Source organism: Magallana gigas, chromosome 6 (genome assembly GCF_963853765.1).
Source record: "Magallana gigas chromosome 6, xbMagGiga1.1, whole genome shotgun sequence".
NCBI classification, from domain to species: domain Eukaryota; kingdom Metazoa; phylum Mollusca; class Bivalvia; order Ostreida; family Ostreidae; genus Magallana; species Magallana gigas.
This window is the reverse complement of record NC_088858.1, coordinates 49987846-50006253: the sequence shown is the minus strand read 5'-3', so window position 1 is coordinate 50006253 and position 18408 is coordinate 49987846. Positions and strand designations below refer to the sequence as shown.

General features: G+C 33.2%; 1 protein-coding gene across 2 annotated transcripts; it reads left to right on the top strand.

Moving 5' to 3' along the window:
• The first annotated feature begins 1688 nt into the window (after positions 1 to 1688).
• Positions 1689 to 11268, top strand: LOC136276189 (NFX1-type zinc finger-containing protein 1-like). Of its 2 annotated transcripts, none has more exons than XM_066087464.1 (4): positions 1689 to 1886; positions 4011 to 9853; positions 10029 to 10187; positions 10308 to 11268. In XM_066087464.1, exons 2-4 carry the CDS (start codon positions 4042 to 4044, stop codon positions 10493 to 10495), a joined length of 6159 nt encoding a protein of 2052 aa, XP_065943536.1. In that variant the 5' UTR covers positions 1689 to 1886; positions 4011 to 4041; the 3' UTR covers positions 10496 to 11268. The 2 variants fall into 2 exon arrangements, with proteins under 2 accessions (XP_065943536.1, XP_065943535.1); XM_066087463.1 differs by having other exon boundaries at positions 4007 to 9853.
• Positions 11269 to 18408: the final 7140 nt, after the last annotated feature.

Genomic DNA, 18408 nt, shown 5'->3' with positions numbered 1-18408 from the left:
TTATTGTGTATTACAAATATTTACCCCATTGAGGAGAAAGTATAATTATTATGAACAATAAGTGCTTACAGAAACTATATGACAGCAGAGACTCCTGGATTTTGCAACAGGTTATTCTTTACACTAAATTAGTGGTCTGAATCATATTTTTATTTAAAAATTTGTAACTTAAGACTGAAGACGAATTTTTCTTGCTAATACTAACTTAACGTCATTACTTGTGTAAAGATTCAACTTTCCTGCATATTACACATTTAACAGCAATCTCGTGTCCCTATTTATTTGATCGAAAATTCAAGTTTAATTTTGATGTATATAAAACACGTATGTGAACAATTTCGTATAAAGAATATGTACAGTCACATACCGTACACACCACATATACCTGGACGGGGTCTATATTTGTGCTTGCTACATTCTCGATAATATATCGACAGACTTACTAAGAGGGGTTATTTTTTAAGAATGGCGAGGGTTATGATAAGACCGCGAAACATTAACTGGCAAGATTGGAAATATACAACTTGCGTCAATTTTACCTGTTACAGTCAAAACATTTGAAATGGGCGGGAACAAATTAATGCGGACGTCTGAGAAAACATTGGATTAAAACTGTAATTATAGGATGTGTATTTTCAATCCACCTCAGCATTTCTAAAACAATTGAAAAAATAATATTTGGTATCAACAAAGCAATTGTTAAACATTTTATTTAATAATTAGCAAATATGGGAATATCCCAATTTGGGAGTGATTATAATAAAGGAAAGCATTGTTCGATGACTTCAGAGAATCAGTCGTACATGAACATTGTAACAAGTCTGAAATCAAGTGGGGCCATTGTTGAATCTGGGTTGAATTTTGCGCAGAAACCCGCCGAAACAAATCTTTATATCCTGCATGGTTTTTTTCGATCGCTTTAAGTCATATACTTTAACAAGAAACGCTGAGGTGGATTGAAAAACACTTTCTATCACTGCAGTTTCAACCCAATGTTTTCTCAGACGTCCGCTCTAATTTGTCCCCGCCTATTTCAAATATTTTGCCTGTAACCGGTGAAATTGACATAAGCTGTATATTTACAATCTTGCCAGTTAATGTTCCGCGGTCTTAAAGTCTAACTTGATCAATTAATGTCAGATAAGCGACAGCAGGATATGTAAACATACTATAACGGCTACCGAATATTTTTCCTTTATTGCTGAAGAAAACCTTGGTTTATCAATCAGTCGAAACCTTCAGCAACCTATGAAAAATCATAGACTGCACGAAATAATTATGATGATGTAAGACTTAAATTCCCGTAATAGACGACTTGGCTATTTTTGTTATATGACGTAAGCGTACTGATTTATAATCACTCTTACTTACTCTTTACGATAAATTCATTAATATTGAAAGAAAAATGTAACTATAAACAATATTTATTATTATTTATTATTTATCTGGGATTGTTTGAAATAGTAATAAAACACGACTGAATCTTGAAAATCAGAGGCAGTGGTGTTCATTTGAAAAATACACATTTGTACACATACAAATTTACATGTATATATAAATAAATTTACCACAAATACACAGTGTACTGTAATATTGGAAAAGGCGGGGTGGGGGGGGGGGGGTATTTACGTCACAAAATAAGATCGATTGCACAGACATTGATTCAATTGATAAAATAGGATTCGCAGAAAAGAAAACGAAACTATAAGAATGCGCAATTTTTATATAAGAAGACAGATCTACGTGCATGGCATTTGTCCAAACTTTAATTCGTTACGTAGAACTTAAAAGTGAAACTACGTGTTTGACTAAATAATGGGTATCAAAAGGACAGCATCGTCTTGTACGTCCAAAGGTCTGGCGGACTTATCTTGGTGACAAACATAGTAAGTATCGCACAGTATGGCGTAGTGCAATTGTCGCAATGCATAATTATAGAATAGAATTTATTTAAGAAAATAAGGAACCTTTCTTTAAGTATTATGAGGTGATAATTTAGGTCGGAGCGTGATCAAATCCAATAGAGCCCAAAGGGCTTTATGTTAGATTTGACCACGCCCCGACCGAAATTATCACATCATTATATTCAAAGAATGATTCCTTATTATTTATACATGTGTATTTGTATATTTTCAGCCATTTTACGAATAAATATTTGAATATAAATAAGTAAACCCCGCTTGCGATCCAATTGTACGTCATTTGAGTTTTTTTGGACTGTATAGAACAAAATTCATATGAAGTGTTACCACAGGCATGCAAAGACACTGAAAAATGTAAATATTTCCAAATTGGGGTCTCATGGGGATGACATTTAATAATTATACGATTGCATTTAAATATAACATGTAAGCTATTTTTTATAGTGATTACGGGGAGGAACAGACTGTGAATACGTGAATATTTATAATTGATTTACAGTATAGTTAAAAGTACTAGACAGTGTAAGATCAACACTGCAGGCTTTGATTCAGATATAATGTAATTAAATGACATCAATTCCGTACGATATGTACTTTCGTTTCATTGATTTTCCCCGGGTATAAAAAGGGTACGTATAAATGAAGAAATCTAAGAATTTTTTGTCGTAATTTATTGATTTCAACTGTTTTTTTACTCAGAGATATGTGTATTTATAAAGAAAATCATCAAAAAGGGATGGAAACCGGGACTCTTTATTGGTTTTGTAACGGAACTGTCTAGGGGTTTGTCCCCTACGTAATCCGCGTTCAGAAGGATAAAAGAATAACAAGAATTTCAGTGTTTAAAGAATTAGATTCTATATTCTGTGTGAATAGCAATCATGTAAAACAAACGCAAAAGATATGAAACAATCTATACTACTATAATATTAAAATAATAGACTCGAATTTTTGGTCTTTAATACCGATAAATCGGAAGAGTACTGTCTTTTGTTCATATATATTTATGATTTCTTATGAGAGAAATTATAAAAAAAAAAACCTAAATATATATCAACTTATAATAGTACATGTACTTATTTTTGTCTTCATGATGGCAAAGAAATATTTGGTGCCATGCAAAAAATCACACATTTCTTAGGAGAGCGTAGATAGATTGTTTTATCGTTAAAATGATACATGTCATACGGACTCGTTATGATTGGAGGGATTCTGCAATTTTCTGCAACATTACATAATTGGGGGGGGGGGGATCTAACCGTGGCGAGGGCCTGTCCTGAGACTGAGTAGTGAATTTAATAGCATTAATGTAGGCTTATAGCTTTGTTGTGTAAATGTCAACAATTCAATAGTGTCGATGTATCTATTTCTTAAATGACCGAGTCAAGGGTCAAAGTCTAGTATCATATAAAATCCAAGAATGTAATAATTACCACTGTTGTTGTTAGAAATTTAGTCCCGATCCCCGAAATACGTCTTATCGGTAATCATTAGAATTGCCGAATCCTGCTTATTAAACAAATGCACATGTTATATAATAATACTAAATCACGGCCGGGTACTAAATAGACCCGGGCACGCCTTACCCGGACGGGTTATAAACAAGGGGGAACAACTCTTTGCAACAATCAAGCTTAAGTAAAACAAATTGGTAAAAATAGGAATGAAATATGGACACATCTGGATAATTAGATAAATACTCATAATTAAATGTAGACACAACCATAACAGTTTTTATGTCGTACACGTGAGAGTAGAACCTGCAGCACAGAGACCGCATTATTCGATCCTCGATGACTTCGGTTTTCGAACAAAATAGAACTGATGAAAGAAATGGAACTGATGACCGAAATAGAACTGATTTACCATCACCCTAGTGGTCAGTCTTGCTACATGTAGGTCAAGTGAATGTCAGGCAAATTATCTGAAGATAGAAGTATTGTTACTTGTACATTGAAAGGAATTGTTTTGCACCATTAATGCTATAGAATTCACCTACCAGTATTCTAAAGATTTAGGAATCTTAATTCAAATATATATTTTTTTGTTTTGTCAATTTAAGCTTCTTTTCCTTGTTTTGCTAGGAAGATTGAAACAGAGGAAGACATAAAACATTAAGATGGCTGACTTTTTTTCTAAAGCAATTCTGACTCAAATGTCATCTGAATCGTGCTCCCCAGAAGAAAGTCTTCAATATATCACTTCCATTTTACCTCAGTTGGAAAAGTATATACAGAATAGCTTAACAAGACCACCTGTTTTTACCTCAGAAGATGTTTTACTAATGAAAGTTGTTCATAATGCTTTAAGATGTTCATCACATCGAGAACTTTCTGTACGGTTGCTCAGTACTTTCAAAGACAGTTCGACTACTGACTTTCTGATCAAACTGTTGCACACATCAGAACGCAATTCATCTGAAACTGAAAACAACAAAGTAATCGAAGCATGTGTCGAATTATTAGAGCATCTTCATTTATCCATGCCTAGTTTTATTTTGCAACTACAAGGATTGATTTTTACCTTGGAAAAGACAGTGGAGAAAACACCAAACCTTTCGAGACTTACTCATAGAATATTATCGGTAAAAGAGGCAGTAAAGAGATCGATGGAATTTACCCAAAGGAAGAAAACCACATCCACAGAATATGTTGATAAACGAAAACCTCCTGACGATTTTCGAAACCTACCTATCTTTCCTAGAAAAGAAGATATTTTCCCAGAGCAGAGGCCGTTTCTGAGGAAAATCATTAGGAATGGTAAATATGAAGACTTGGAACACTACCTGGACGTTCAGTTTCGACTTTTCAGGGAAGACTGTCTAGCTCAACTTCGTAGTGGTATTCAGGAATATATACAGGAACGTACGGCAGGAAACAACAATATTCGTCGACTTGAAAGTGCCCGCATTTATCATAACGTTAGAATACTTTTTAGGGAGACCTCTTTGGACGATATATTGCACGTTTTGCAATTGGATCAGAACACTTACAAAAACATAGACTGGAACAATACTAAAAGACTGCTACACGGTTCTCTCGTTTGTTTATCTTTCGATCATTTCGAGACATTCCTGTTTGCAACTATTATGAGAGCAGACACCAACGTTTTGAGTGTAAGGGGTTTGTTTAAAGTCAAAGTAAACCAGACAGAAAATGAATTAGAAGACTGCATTTTGGGACGCTTGTATACGATGATAGAAAGCTCGGCGTTGTTTGAAGCATATAGACACGGTCTTGAAAAATTAAAATCTATTGGAGCAGGGAATTTGGCCTTTGAAAATTTCTTCGTCAACTGTGAAACAGAAATAAGGAAAACAGATTATTTTGAGAAAGGTCATGTGTTTGACTTTTCATCTATAACGCATAGAAGACTGGTGAAAATAAGATATGGAGAAAGATATGAGAGAGTAAAACAATACCGAGACTGGCCATCTTCAGAGGAACTTCATATGAATCCCATTCAGTATGAAGCGTTTAAAGCTGCTTTAACAAATGAGTTTTGTCTGATACAGGGGCCACCGGGTACAGGAAAGTCTTATCTTGGCATCCAAATTGTTAAGACTTTGCTGGCAAACACAGAATGCTGGTCTAGAGACAGAACTTCTCCAATACTTATGATTTGTTTTACCAATCATGCTTTAGACCAATTTTTGGAAAGTATTGTCGATTCTGTTGATGCAGCTTTCAAGAGTAGAATTGTAAGGGTCGGTGGAAGAAGCGGCAATAAAGTTATTGAAGACATTACCCTGAAAAAGAGATGTGATAGAGTGCCTAAGAAAAACAGACTTTTAGAATTGAATTTTCTTCAAAACATGATCTCCAAATACAAAAAAATGATAAGTCAGCAAAATTTCACTATTGTAAATAATGATTATTTGAGACAATACATTTATTTTCCAAGTCAAAATTTCACAAATGAAGAGGAGAAAACATTATTTCGATGGTTGAATGTTGATAAAAGAAGCGTTTTGGATTCCGCTAGTAACAACAACAAAAAAAAGAGAAAGACAAAAATAAATGAATATTTGGAGGTAGAAAAGAACCTTCTTCCAAACAATAGATATGAAAACTGGTTTTATCAATTGACATCAAGCGTAGACGAAAGTGAACATGAAGATCCAAGAATTCAAGATTCGCCTGTTTTAAACTTTGGAACGAATATACTCCAGACATGGCGGGCTTTAGCCGTTGATAACAGTGTGAAGGATGACAAGAAGTTTTTAGAGCAAGTTGAATTGGTAATTGATGATATACTTAGAAATATCAATTTAGAGAATACCATGACGGCATTTGAAGCTGGTTTTTATGAAACACAAAATTTATGGGAATTGCCATTGCCAAACAGGTGGAAGTTGTATAGATTCTGGCAGAGTCAGTTTTATCGAAAAATATTATCAAACATTGAAAACTTCAAAATATCTTACAATGAAATTCTTGAGAATTACAGACAGGAAATCTTCAACAACGAGTACAGAGTTCTGGAGAGAGCTGCACTTATCGCAATGACCACAACAGGAGCTGCAAAATATCAAAACATGCTTAAGATTCTCAGACCACGCATTGTCATTGTTGATGAAGCTGCAGAAGTTCTCGAGGCCCATATAGTTGCTTCACTTCCTTCGTCTTGTGAACATTTGATAATGATCGGGGATCACAAACAACTTGAACCAAAACCAGCTGTATTTGAACTCGCACAAAAGTACCACTTGTCTTTGTCGTTTTTTGAAAGAATGATTAGAAACGGGATAAGTCATCACTGTTTATTAAAACAACACAGAATGAGGCCGGAAATTTCTTCTTTGGTGAAGGAAATTTATCCAGGTCTACACGACGCAGAAAATGTCAAAGAATATAAAAACGTGAGTGGTATTGCAAGTAACGTATTTTTCTTGAGTCATGAATTTCAAGAAGAATATAGAGAAGAAGGGCGAAGTTACGAAAATTACTTCGAAGCGGAATTTACAACTCGGCTTTGTAGATATTTAATATGTCAAGGTTATATACCTTCTCAAATTACAGTATTGACACCTTATTCAGGACAATTGCGATGTTTGACTGGCTTAAAAGACAATATGACGAAAGATATTCGCTTTTGTATTGTCGACAATTACCAAGGTGAAGAAAATGATATTATATTGCTGTCTATGGTCAGAAGCAATGATATTGGAAAACTGGGTTTTCTGGACAAAGAAAACCGAGTATGTGTTGCTTTGTCGAGAGCAAAACGGGGTTTATTTGTCATTGGAAACTTTGAAATGATGCGAACATGTGCCAAGAAAACTAAGCTATGGGATATGACAATTAAAGATTTGGAGTTAAAAAACTGCTATGGTACAGAATTACCCCTCTTTTGTCAGAATCATCCGGAAAGAAAAATAAAAGCAAAATGTGCTGAGGATTTTGATAATTGTCCAGATGGAGGTTGTAAAGCACTGTGTGAAACACGATTGCCATGCGGTCACGCATGTAGACGATATTGTCACCCTGATGACAAAAATCATAAGTCATATCAATGCAAAGTGAGATGTTCGAATATGTGCATTAATAATCACCTTTGCGACAAACTTTGTCATTTTCCAGAGCTATGTAATTGCTCTGTTTTAATAAAAAAGACATTTCATTGCGGACACGAAAATGCAATACAATGTTGCATGGATCCTAACGACAAAGAATGTAGTACAATAGTCACAAAATACTTCAGTACCTGTTTTCACAGTAAAGAATTGGCTTGCCCTGAGCCAGTTGATAAGGCTAATTGTGAAAAAATCGTTGAACATGAATTGATTTGTGGTCACACAATGTCACTTCCGTGTCATAAACGTAATTCTCAAATCGAGTGCATCGAATTCGTGGAAAAAACATGGTCATGTGGTCATTCAGCATTTATAGAATGTGCCGAGTTTGATAGAGCTAAATGTAAAAAACAAGTCGTCCGCAAATCAAAATGTGGCCACGAAAATACAATGAAATGTCATATTGATATCAATTATTTTCAATGCAAAGAAGTGGTGGAGAAACAATTTAGAAAATGCGGACACATTAAAAGTGTACCCTGTTATCAAAACATGAAATATGAAATTTGCGAAGAACCAGTTTTTCTCAAACGAAACTGTAGTCACGAGATAAAATCAGAATGCTTCAAAATTGATGGTGAAATAGAAAAGAAATGTGAAACTGTGTGTGGTCGTACCTATGAAAAGGAGCATACATGCAGAAGACTTTGTCATTTCCCCGATAACTGTAACTGTTGCCAGCTTGTGCAAAAATTGATACCAAACTGTGGTCATGTTTCTGTCATGAAATGTTGTAAAGACCCATGTAGATTTGATTGCACTGAAATGATGGAAAAGGAAGTTCCTGGATGTAGACACAGTGTTCTGCTAGAGTGTTCGAATACAATGGAAAACTTCATCTGTTCAGAGAAAACTGAGAAATATCGCCCTTCCTGTGGTCATTTAGTATCTACAGAATGCTTCAAAGACCCAGAAGCTGCGTTTTGTGATGCTTTAGTTTCAAGGTCTTTAGAGTGTGGCCATGTCAGTGAGTTTAAATGCAGCGAAAAAAATATTAGGTGTATGGAAAAAGTGACTGACTTTCTTCAATGTGGACATGAAGCTGAAATGAATTGTTATCAAAAGAATTTTGATAACCCGGTTTGTATGGAGAAACTTGAATATATTTTGGAATGTGGACATTTTTATCCACTACCCTGCTCTGAATTTCAAAAAGATGAAGGACTTGAAGAAATCAAATGTACTGAAAACATTGATACTACAATGCCTTGTGGACATATTATTCCTTTACGTTGTGGTTCTGATATATTGACAACAATTTGCACCGCACGCTGTGGTGCCACGCTCTCCTGCGGACATAGATGTAGTGGAATATGTGACAATTGTTCCCAAAAAGGTTATCACGACAGGTGTACTGAATTTTGCAGGAAAGAAATGCTTTGTGGTCATGAATGTGATGGTGACCTTTGCGAAAGCTGTAAAACTTGCAGAAGGAAATGCGAAGTATTTTGTGACCATAACCGCTGTGAAAAAGACTGCTTTGAAGTTTGTGATCTTTGTATAATGCCATGTAGCTGGAGATGTCCTCACTATGATTGCCCATTGCTTTGTCACGAAATATGTGATCGTCCAAGATGTGCTTTCCCATGTCCAAAGAAGTTGCAGTGTAAACATGAATGCTTAGGTTTCTGTGGAGAGCCATGTCCACCATGTTGCCTTCTTTGTGATTCAAAAACCTTACAAGTATATGCAGAAGTGAAAAATTTACGATTAGTTTATCTTCCAGACTGCAAACACTTCTTTGATTTCAGCTTTCTCGACAATATCATAAAAGAAATGGCTCCAAATGAATCATTGATGTTTCTGTTTTGTCCAAAATGCAAAACCAATATCTCCTGGCATCCAAGGTACAACAAAATCATAAAGTTGCAAAGGAAAAGAAGAAATCTTGCAAAAGCTATCACGGTATATGTATCAGAAGCAAAAGGTTGGGAATACTTCCCCTTATTTTTTCCATCCTTTTTGAATTGTCAAAAACTCGTAGAAGACTGTGTAAGCCTTTTAATAAATGACATGGGTGATCCTCACAAAGACAGTTTGATTGAATCTTGCGATAAAGTCCTAACGCAGATGAACAGTATTCGTACTATGCTGAGACCCTCATTTGAGCAGTACAGTTCCGTGTACGATGTCATCCGTAAAATTTCGGAAGATTGGCCAATGAACTCTAAAGAAAACAACTCATTAAAAACAAATGTAAGTGACCATTTAGAAAACTTTACGAAACATATTGGGAATGAGATTATCAAACGTAGTCCCGACACCAACCAAGTAACGCCGAACGGATCAATTAAATCTCCTACAATATTCCTTATAGCCGATCCACATGCTCAACATTGGAAAATTTGCAAACAAGGTATTTTTGTATAAAAACAAACAAGATTAATCTCGCTTTCTTGTATTTTTTTAATGGCTTATAATTTGCTGTCCCATTCCACAAAGAAACAAAGCATCGCTGTATCAAGCTTTTATTTGGACTAAAAAAATTAAAGATAAAGCTTTAGTTAAATGTTTGTCATTTTTGTAATTAGGACATCCATACTGCAGCATTTTCAAATTCGGTGAATGCGTGATCTGCGAGGGACCAAAAGAAAAATTACGTTATTCAAAGAATCTAAGGGAGTACTTGAATCACGCATCGTCAGTTGATCTTATTGCAGACTGTAAAATACCACGAAGAAAAACAGAAGGTAAAGCTATTTTTATTGTTAACGTGTTAAGTTCGTCGATATGCATAGTTTAAGAAGAAGATATGTATGACACAATATGTAATCATTTTTGTAAAGTTTCAAGATACTTTTTTTTTGCAGAAGCAGGAGGCTGTGAAACCGACACATTTCAAACCGAGATAAAGAATTGTGAATGCTATAATGAGAAACAAATTGAAGTAAATTCAGACAATAAGGCAGACAAGGACGTGGTGAGAAAGACTAAAGATAAGCTCTTACCGAGATGGAAGAAACCCAAGCGACCTAAATGGTGGGAAGAAAAACTGTGAATGCTTTTTGTTTAGCTTACACCGATAAATCTTTTTTACCCTCTGTATGGTACAATACCACACTATGTATAAGATAGCATTTACTATATCCGAAAGAAAATGTTTGATATGTTGAAATAAGTTCGAAGGGTAGCGGATCAATATTTAAGTAAACATGAACATGATCAGACGAGTTCCCTCTCTTTTAATTTACGTTGAATGATTGAATTGTTTTATTATTACTTAAGAGTGTTGTTAGATATTTAAAATATTTTTGATCATATATTATGTTATCAATTTACATTAGGTTTACCCCAATATGTCTGCGTTAAAACTTAAAACGGTATTCTTACATTTGCAATCATACATATAATGTTTAAAGACACACATTTCTAGAGATCAATACCAATTTTCTGTTTTTTATTTTATTTAAAATAACCCCACCGTTATTTTATCTTTTAATATTTATTAAAAGGTCTTTCCACCTTTCAGGTGAAATGAAATGCTTGTTATCGCTATTCCTCCGAAAGTATAAGAGATAGAAATATGAAACTTTTACCAATGTCTTTAGTTCACTTAGAGGCTCCCTCAATCTATTCCATCTGAAAGGACCTAAGGTCCCTTTTTATCTACTATTGCCCCTAAAAGTTTCTTAGGTTCTTGAAAAACACTTACAACTTTTTACTTCACGTCTTAGAGACATCGGACCGCTTAGGATTGAAACATCTACCTCGGCCGATCAAAATGACATAAAGGTCAAAGGTCAAGGTCATTAAAAATCTGTATAATAATGAGTTTACATATTTCTTTTGTGAAGAATGGTATAGAAAAGCTTTTCCATGGTTATAATAGGACTTCCTATGACATTTCAAATATAGCCCTAAAAGTAAAAACATTATTGCTCCTATTGTAAAGTAGCTCGTTATCGCCATCCCTCTTAAACCGTTAGAGATTGGATTCTTATACCAATGTCTTTAGTTGACTTTACGGATCTTTCAATCTATTTATACCAAAAGGATCCGATGTCTCCTTAAAGTAGTTATTGTCCTTGAAAGTTTCTTAATTTTGTTAAAAACCACTTACTCGTTTTGAACCAAACGTCATAGAAACATGGGACAACTTGAAAATGAGAAGTTGACCTTGGCCAATTTAAATGATATAAGGGTGAAAGGTTACTTTAAAAAATCATGATTATTCTTTTTACATTTTTTAATGAAATAAGGCAATCATATCTGAACAAAAATGTTTAAAACATAAATAAATATAAGGTGGAAATCTCTCTAATTGTCTCAATTAGTCTCCTAAAAGTTCTTAAATGTTTCGTTTAAAAAGTGAATTAAATTCAAATTAATATTGAAAATAAAATCTGAAAAGTATTAGTTGTTCTATTTGTTGTTAAGTGGTATTAAGGACTGTGTCACTAGAATTGGAGCTTGGACTACAAGTAAACAAAAGCCTTTCAAAAATCTGTCTCACACGGTAATGTATGTTTTACATTAAATCCTGTGGTTATAATAAAACATGTGGTTATAGTAAAAAGAAATTACAACGCAGGTATGTTAAGGATTCATGATTGATTTCAGAGTGATGTGTAAAAATCATTTGTCTGTACTTCTTACAATATAACCCATGATCTGCATTCCATTCGATAGCTCTGAGAGAAAATATCGTATCGTCAAATGTAAAATGAATTATTTTGAAACGGTAATAAAACCGCGTGTTTCTTTTACGTATATGATGTTAATAATAAAGGTTATTTTTTAATGCAGGTATCCAAGAAATTTTTCGACCAATCCGAAGCGCCAATATCTCGTCAAAATAATAAATATTAAATGAAACGCTCGTCACGTGACCAAAAAATACATATAACGTCTAGGTGATTAGATCGCATTCCGACCATAACAACCGTATTGTTGTCATAGAAACAACACAGTGTTTTTGTTTATCGTACATGGTTCAATGAAAGCACGTTTTGTAATATTTTTTGGTCTGAACATATTTTATTGAAATTTATCAAATGGATTGGAAACAAGTTGTAAACTTCTAGTTCCTCTTCACAATATAAACCCCAGTGATTTCAATCTAATGTTGCATTTTGTCGTTGATAAAATTATTTATGAACACATTGAACCAGTTTATCTCGTTTGTCCCAATTATTTTGTCAAAGAAATGGCTATTTCTTTACTTTACATTATTCACACTACAAATATAAGACTTGAGCTTTGTAATTAAAGAATATCTTTATATTCGTGTCTTAGGTTAACTCTGTTTTTGAATTCATATTAATAAAGCTGAATAACTAATCATATGAAATGATAATATAGTATCATTTAGATTATCTTTGTTTTCTTTTGATTCAGGATGATTCAGGTGATTGATTAAGATATACTATTCACAAACAGCTTGGAACAGACTTGTTGAACTCCCTTTTAAGTCTACACAGGAATCAAAACTGCATTGGCTACAATATCAAATTCTTCATAGGGCTGTTCCTACAAATAATTATATTTTTAATATATAAAAAAACAGTCTGCTGTGTTTACTTTTTTAAAAATAAATAAAGAGAGTATTGCTCACTTATTTTATGAATTTAATATAGAGAAAAAGGAATTGTGTGATGTTTCAAAGTGGATTTTGATAGTTTTGAAATGTTATTTACATTATATATACATTCAGTTCTTTATGAAAAACACGAAAACAGACATGTTTATATATTTGTTTTAACTTGATAGCTTTTATTGTGGATCAATATATATTTCGTGTAAATGTAAAAATAATAATAAAAAAAACTAATATTCATGCATTGAAAAATGTCATAACAGAAAGACTTTTATCCGAAAAACATTTGCTGTTAGAAAAATGTAGATATAGGGAATATCTCTCCCTCTCTCTCTCTCTCTCTCTCTCTCTCTCTCTCTCTCTCTCTCTCTCTCTGCTTTCACAACACAAAGGAGTTGCAAAATTAAATAATTGATAAGTGATAATTCTTAACAATTGTATTAATCATATTTCATGTAGGTAGATATATATAGTGAAATGAAAAGGTTAAAAAAAAAAGTAAAATCATTAATGACAGTGTTTGATCAAAAACAAAATTGTTTAGAGTGTAATAACATACTGTGGAATCATTTATAACATAAGTCGAACTTGTTTGAGAAATGTTTTAATGATGTTGTTATTGATATTTATTTATTACCGATTTGAAGAACAAGTATATCAAAATAGGTGGAAACAATATAGCAATAATTGTCAACGAGACTAGGGAAAACAAGGGTAAAATCAGTTTTCTGAAGATGTAAAACCAATAGAGTATACTTTTCTCAAGAAATGAAATCAAATGAGTTTATTTTTGTTATTTGAAATCGTCTAGCTCAATTTGATCATAATAAATAGTTTTTTTTACTCGTTTGCACGTTCATACAGTTTAAAAACGTTTCTAAGCATGCAACATGTTGCTTAATTCGAATTAAGGCTAAATTTGTCGTCAATCAAACCTGAAAACAAATATCTTTCTATTTTTGTTAATCATTATAGAAATTTCTTCAAACATGTTATGACATACAGATCCCTTCCTTCTGTAATATTTCTTTCTGTTATTATAATTGATGCTTGTATAACAAAAATATTTCATCATTAACACACTCATTAACAAATTCTTTCACGTCTCAGCTGTGTTAAGAAAGGTATCAGAATTCTAGCACGTTTGATTTAGGAAAATTTGCATATGCTCCGCCCCTTATTTATGATATTTTACGAGATGTTGTATTTCGGTAATTAACAAATATCTACCAAAATGAATATTGTTAATTATTGGGATTGTTTCAAGAAAGGTGTACTGAAATAAAAATTTCAACTATTCTTTATATCTTGCGAAATTGTAAAATTCAAAAGTCGCCTAACGACTTATCGAGGTTGACTACGTCACATCGGCGCTTGCAGCTGTGATCAGAATAGACATGTACACTTCAGTGACATATCTGGGAATTTAACTCATTTACAACCAGCGTGGACGGAAATCGGTAGAGGATGTAGCTGAACAAGGTAGGATTTATCTGTACTTCCCCTAGATATTGATTTATATTATCTAATACTGTAGGATGAAAAGGGAACAAAGGAAAATTCCCCGGCTTCGATTTTGTTTACTTGTTTACATTTGTTTTTCATGTAATATTGTGTTTGATTATCAATTTGGTGACTCGATCAGGCAAAGTAAATGTTCTGTGATTTGCTGATTTTGATCATAAAGAGTATTGATGCTCATTGTAGCTTTTTGCTGGTCCCTTTTATCGCAATAATATTTGCTCGCATTTTTTCCGTGTTCAAAGAAAATGTAAACAATGAAAACTCCAAACACTGTGCTAGCACTACAAAGATTACTGTTAGGATATTGATTGAATTTAGACAAGATTGTATTGTTGTTTATGTAAATCGAAATGTGTTATTTCAACTAGTCTTCTTTTAAGATGATTACATGTATGAATATACAAAATTAAATTGTTGAACTGAATTTCCACAAAGGACTATATATGACATGGGCCTAAAATGGCCACTTAAAATGAACATCATCATTTTACTGTAATTCTTGGTTTTCTTTGTACAGATATATATATATATACAAAATGTTCATTTTGATTCAACTGCCTACAAGTAAGAAATATGATAACGTAAAGACAACCTTTTCCCGCCATTTTTGCATTTTAAACATAAAACAGCTTGTTTTCAGGCAGTTTATCTTTCAGAAAACATAGAGCGCACGCTTGAACAAACAAAATATTTTAATCAGAGATGTATCTAGCCAAGGCTAATAAGTGACACAAAAATTTTCCTTGTTCAAGCATGCGCTCTATATTTCCCATTCATAAAAAGATAAGGAAAATGTCAATTTTTGACTGATTTTGATTGAATGATAGAGATAGCGTCACTTCTGACGTCATATACTGCCAATGAGTGCAAATAAATTAAATAAATAGGTGAAAAATATATTTTACATCAACTCTTCTAAAATATAACATATAATATGTTTTACGGTGCTACCGTTCTGGCGAGCGCAGCAAGAATTACACATACTGTACCTTGCATCATTGTCAACTTATAGTTTTATTTAGGTATCAACGAACGTCAAAGAATTTTTGAGAGAGTATTGCTCTACAATAAGTATGCCAAAGGTACTAATTTTAATGGTTATGATACATATTACAGCGCAACCCCCTACCCAGAGAGAGAGAGAGAGAGAGAGAGAGAGAGAGAGAGAGAGAGAGAGAGAGAGAGAGAGAGAGAGACGTGTGTGTAGGTGTGTAATTTCCCACTTTTAAATTTAATGGTCTGACTATATGCAATATCTACATATTTTTTTTACCTGTTTATTTTTTCATTTTATTCCTTTTTATTTAGTTCAAAATGTCCTTTTGTTTATTTCCTCCCTACTCATATACTTACCTGCCTAACGTTACTGTACATACATGCACAATTATTTAGTTTAAAAATGGATCGATATGACAGTAAAGTATGGCTCTTGCTAGTATATATATATAAAATCTCTATATTAAAAAAAGATTAAAACAAATCATATGTCAATGAGGCAGGTATCGCAGACTATACTGAAATAGCCAGTACACTCATTACAGATGTTTGATCCACCTCTAAATTTATCGCGGGAAATATAACGCGAGTGCACTGTGACGTCATCCATGACTTTCTTCGTCTTTGTTTACGTTTCTCGACTCAATACGAAGGTATGGAAGCATGTAACAAATCTTTTGAGTCTCGCCAAAGCATATGCGGTACTCCAAACGTGTCTTCAAACTTTAAGTCACCGTAAATTACGAGTTCAAAGTCGGCCATTTTTGGCATAGCACCACGGGTGAAAACATTAGAGAGCATTATGGGACGTAGACAAAAAATTTTGTTTGATGAACAGTAGGTTTCGCTCGTTCTTTTTCCCGCGCACACTGGTTCTTAGAGCTCGCTTCGCTAGCCGGCGCTGCGCGCCGGCGAGCTGCGCTCGCTATAACCAAAAAGACTTTAAAAAATGGCGAATGAAGGGAGCAAAATTTCACTCATATCATATTTTGTTCTTTCAATGATTAAACATTTGATTAGGCCCGCTGTAATATTAATGAAATTAAAACTGCCATTAGAATGCACAATGATGAAGTAATTTTCCATTTTCATGTTATCTTTAGCACAATATTTTGCTAAGTTTAACACATTATTCAATTTTCGGGGTTTTATAGCAGTAAACGGTCCACTGGAGACACTTTTTGGGTGTTGATAAAAAAGTATGTACTCTATATATATTCCTATTACTCTTTTACCCGCTAACTTCATGTATATTTGGTCGGCGAGGGTGGGGGTTAAAATGATATTACTATAATGTAACCTATCATAATATTTTTCATTGAACTTTTTTTTCAATTGAAATTAAATTTGAAATTAATAAATATTAATCATTTTAGGCATTGATTTTCTTATCAACTGCACTGCCTCCTTACATCAAAAAGACAGAGGAGAATTACGTGTAGTGTGGCAGAAGAATGGTCAGTTTCAATAAATTCCACCTTATGACTGAATAATGCTGAAAATTAGAAAACACTAGTCTTGTTGAACAGTATGTCACAGAAAAGCAATCTCTATTAATAGTACATTGTATTTGTCAAGTTGATTATTATAATAAATTCTTGATATTGATATTTCTTTAACCAGTACAAAAAAAATCAATCATAATTACAAGTAAAATTAATTATATATAAAAGAAATATTTCTTGTTTATTTATTTACGAGCAGAGTAACATTAATCATTATGTGCAAATCACAAACTAACCCCCCCCCCCCCCCCCCCGCCGCCTTTTTATCAATAGTTATTAGTAAGGACAACAGATGAATTCATATTTCCAATTCAACAATTTTTGATAATGATAACTGATGTGAACAGAAACAACATTCTTACATTAATTTAATGACATTCACAGCGTTTAATTATTTTATGAATGAAAATTAAAATCATGATTTTAGTCAGTGTTGCGTTTGAATTTCACGCAAATGACGCCGAAAGTGAAATGGGTAAAAAAAAAATGCAGTAGTGCAAGGGCATTGATCAAATATATTGAAATTTTACATGTGTTACCATTATACCCCCATTATATCAAAAAGTGCTGGGAGCTCTATGAAATCGCTACGCTTTCACATTAATAAGCGTTAATTGTGGGAACTTACTGCATATTTCTGTTCATACACTATTAATGTTGAATAATTGTTCTTTCTTGAATATTTCAAGCTTCCGGCAATTCGAAATTTAAGATGGCCATTTTACAAGTTAGAAACAGAAATAATTATATTTGTTTATGTTACGCCCTTGCACTATGCATTTTTCGTATAATTCCTGCTTCATCTCTTTTTTAGCAGCACCACGTGACAGGGTTTTCCAAGAGACCCTAAGATTGCTCATGCAATAGCGAATTATCTAATTTGTATATTGATAAAATCTCACTTTGAGTAACATTTTTTGGAATAGAATATCAAGATTATTCAAAGGCTAACATTTTATGTGATAAATATCGCTATTTTTTTATGGACGCCCTAGCTGAGGTTGAACTTTATTCAGAAACCAAACTTTTAACCTTTAACATTTATAAATCTTTGTGCCATATTTCTACATCTTTTTTATAGAACGTTTAAACACGTGTACACTTTTATCCAAAACTACTGCTTTTTTAGGTTTTCTCAATCTGTCTATTTTTTAATAGTATATGTTATTCTTTGTACGTGCACAAGTTCAGTAAATACACTGCCACCTCATGTTATAAATATGTTATACTGAAAAGCCTTATTAAAACTTAAAACAATAAAGAATTGAATTGAAATGAATTCTATATATGCCTTAAGAATATATTTCTAGGTCTTCCTTATACTTTTCCATGTGACAAATTAAATAAATG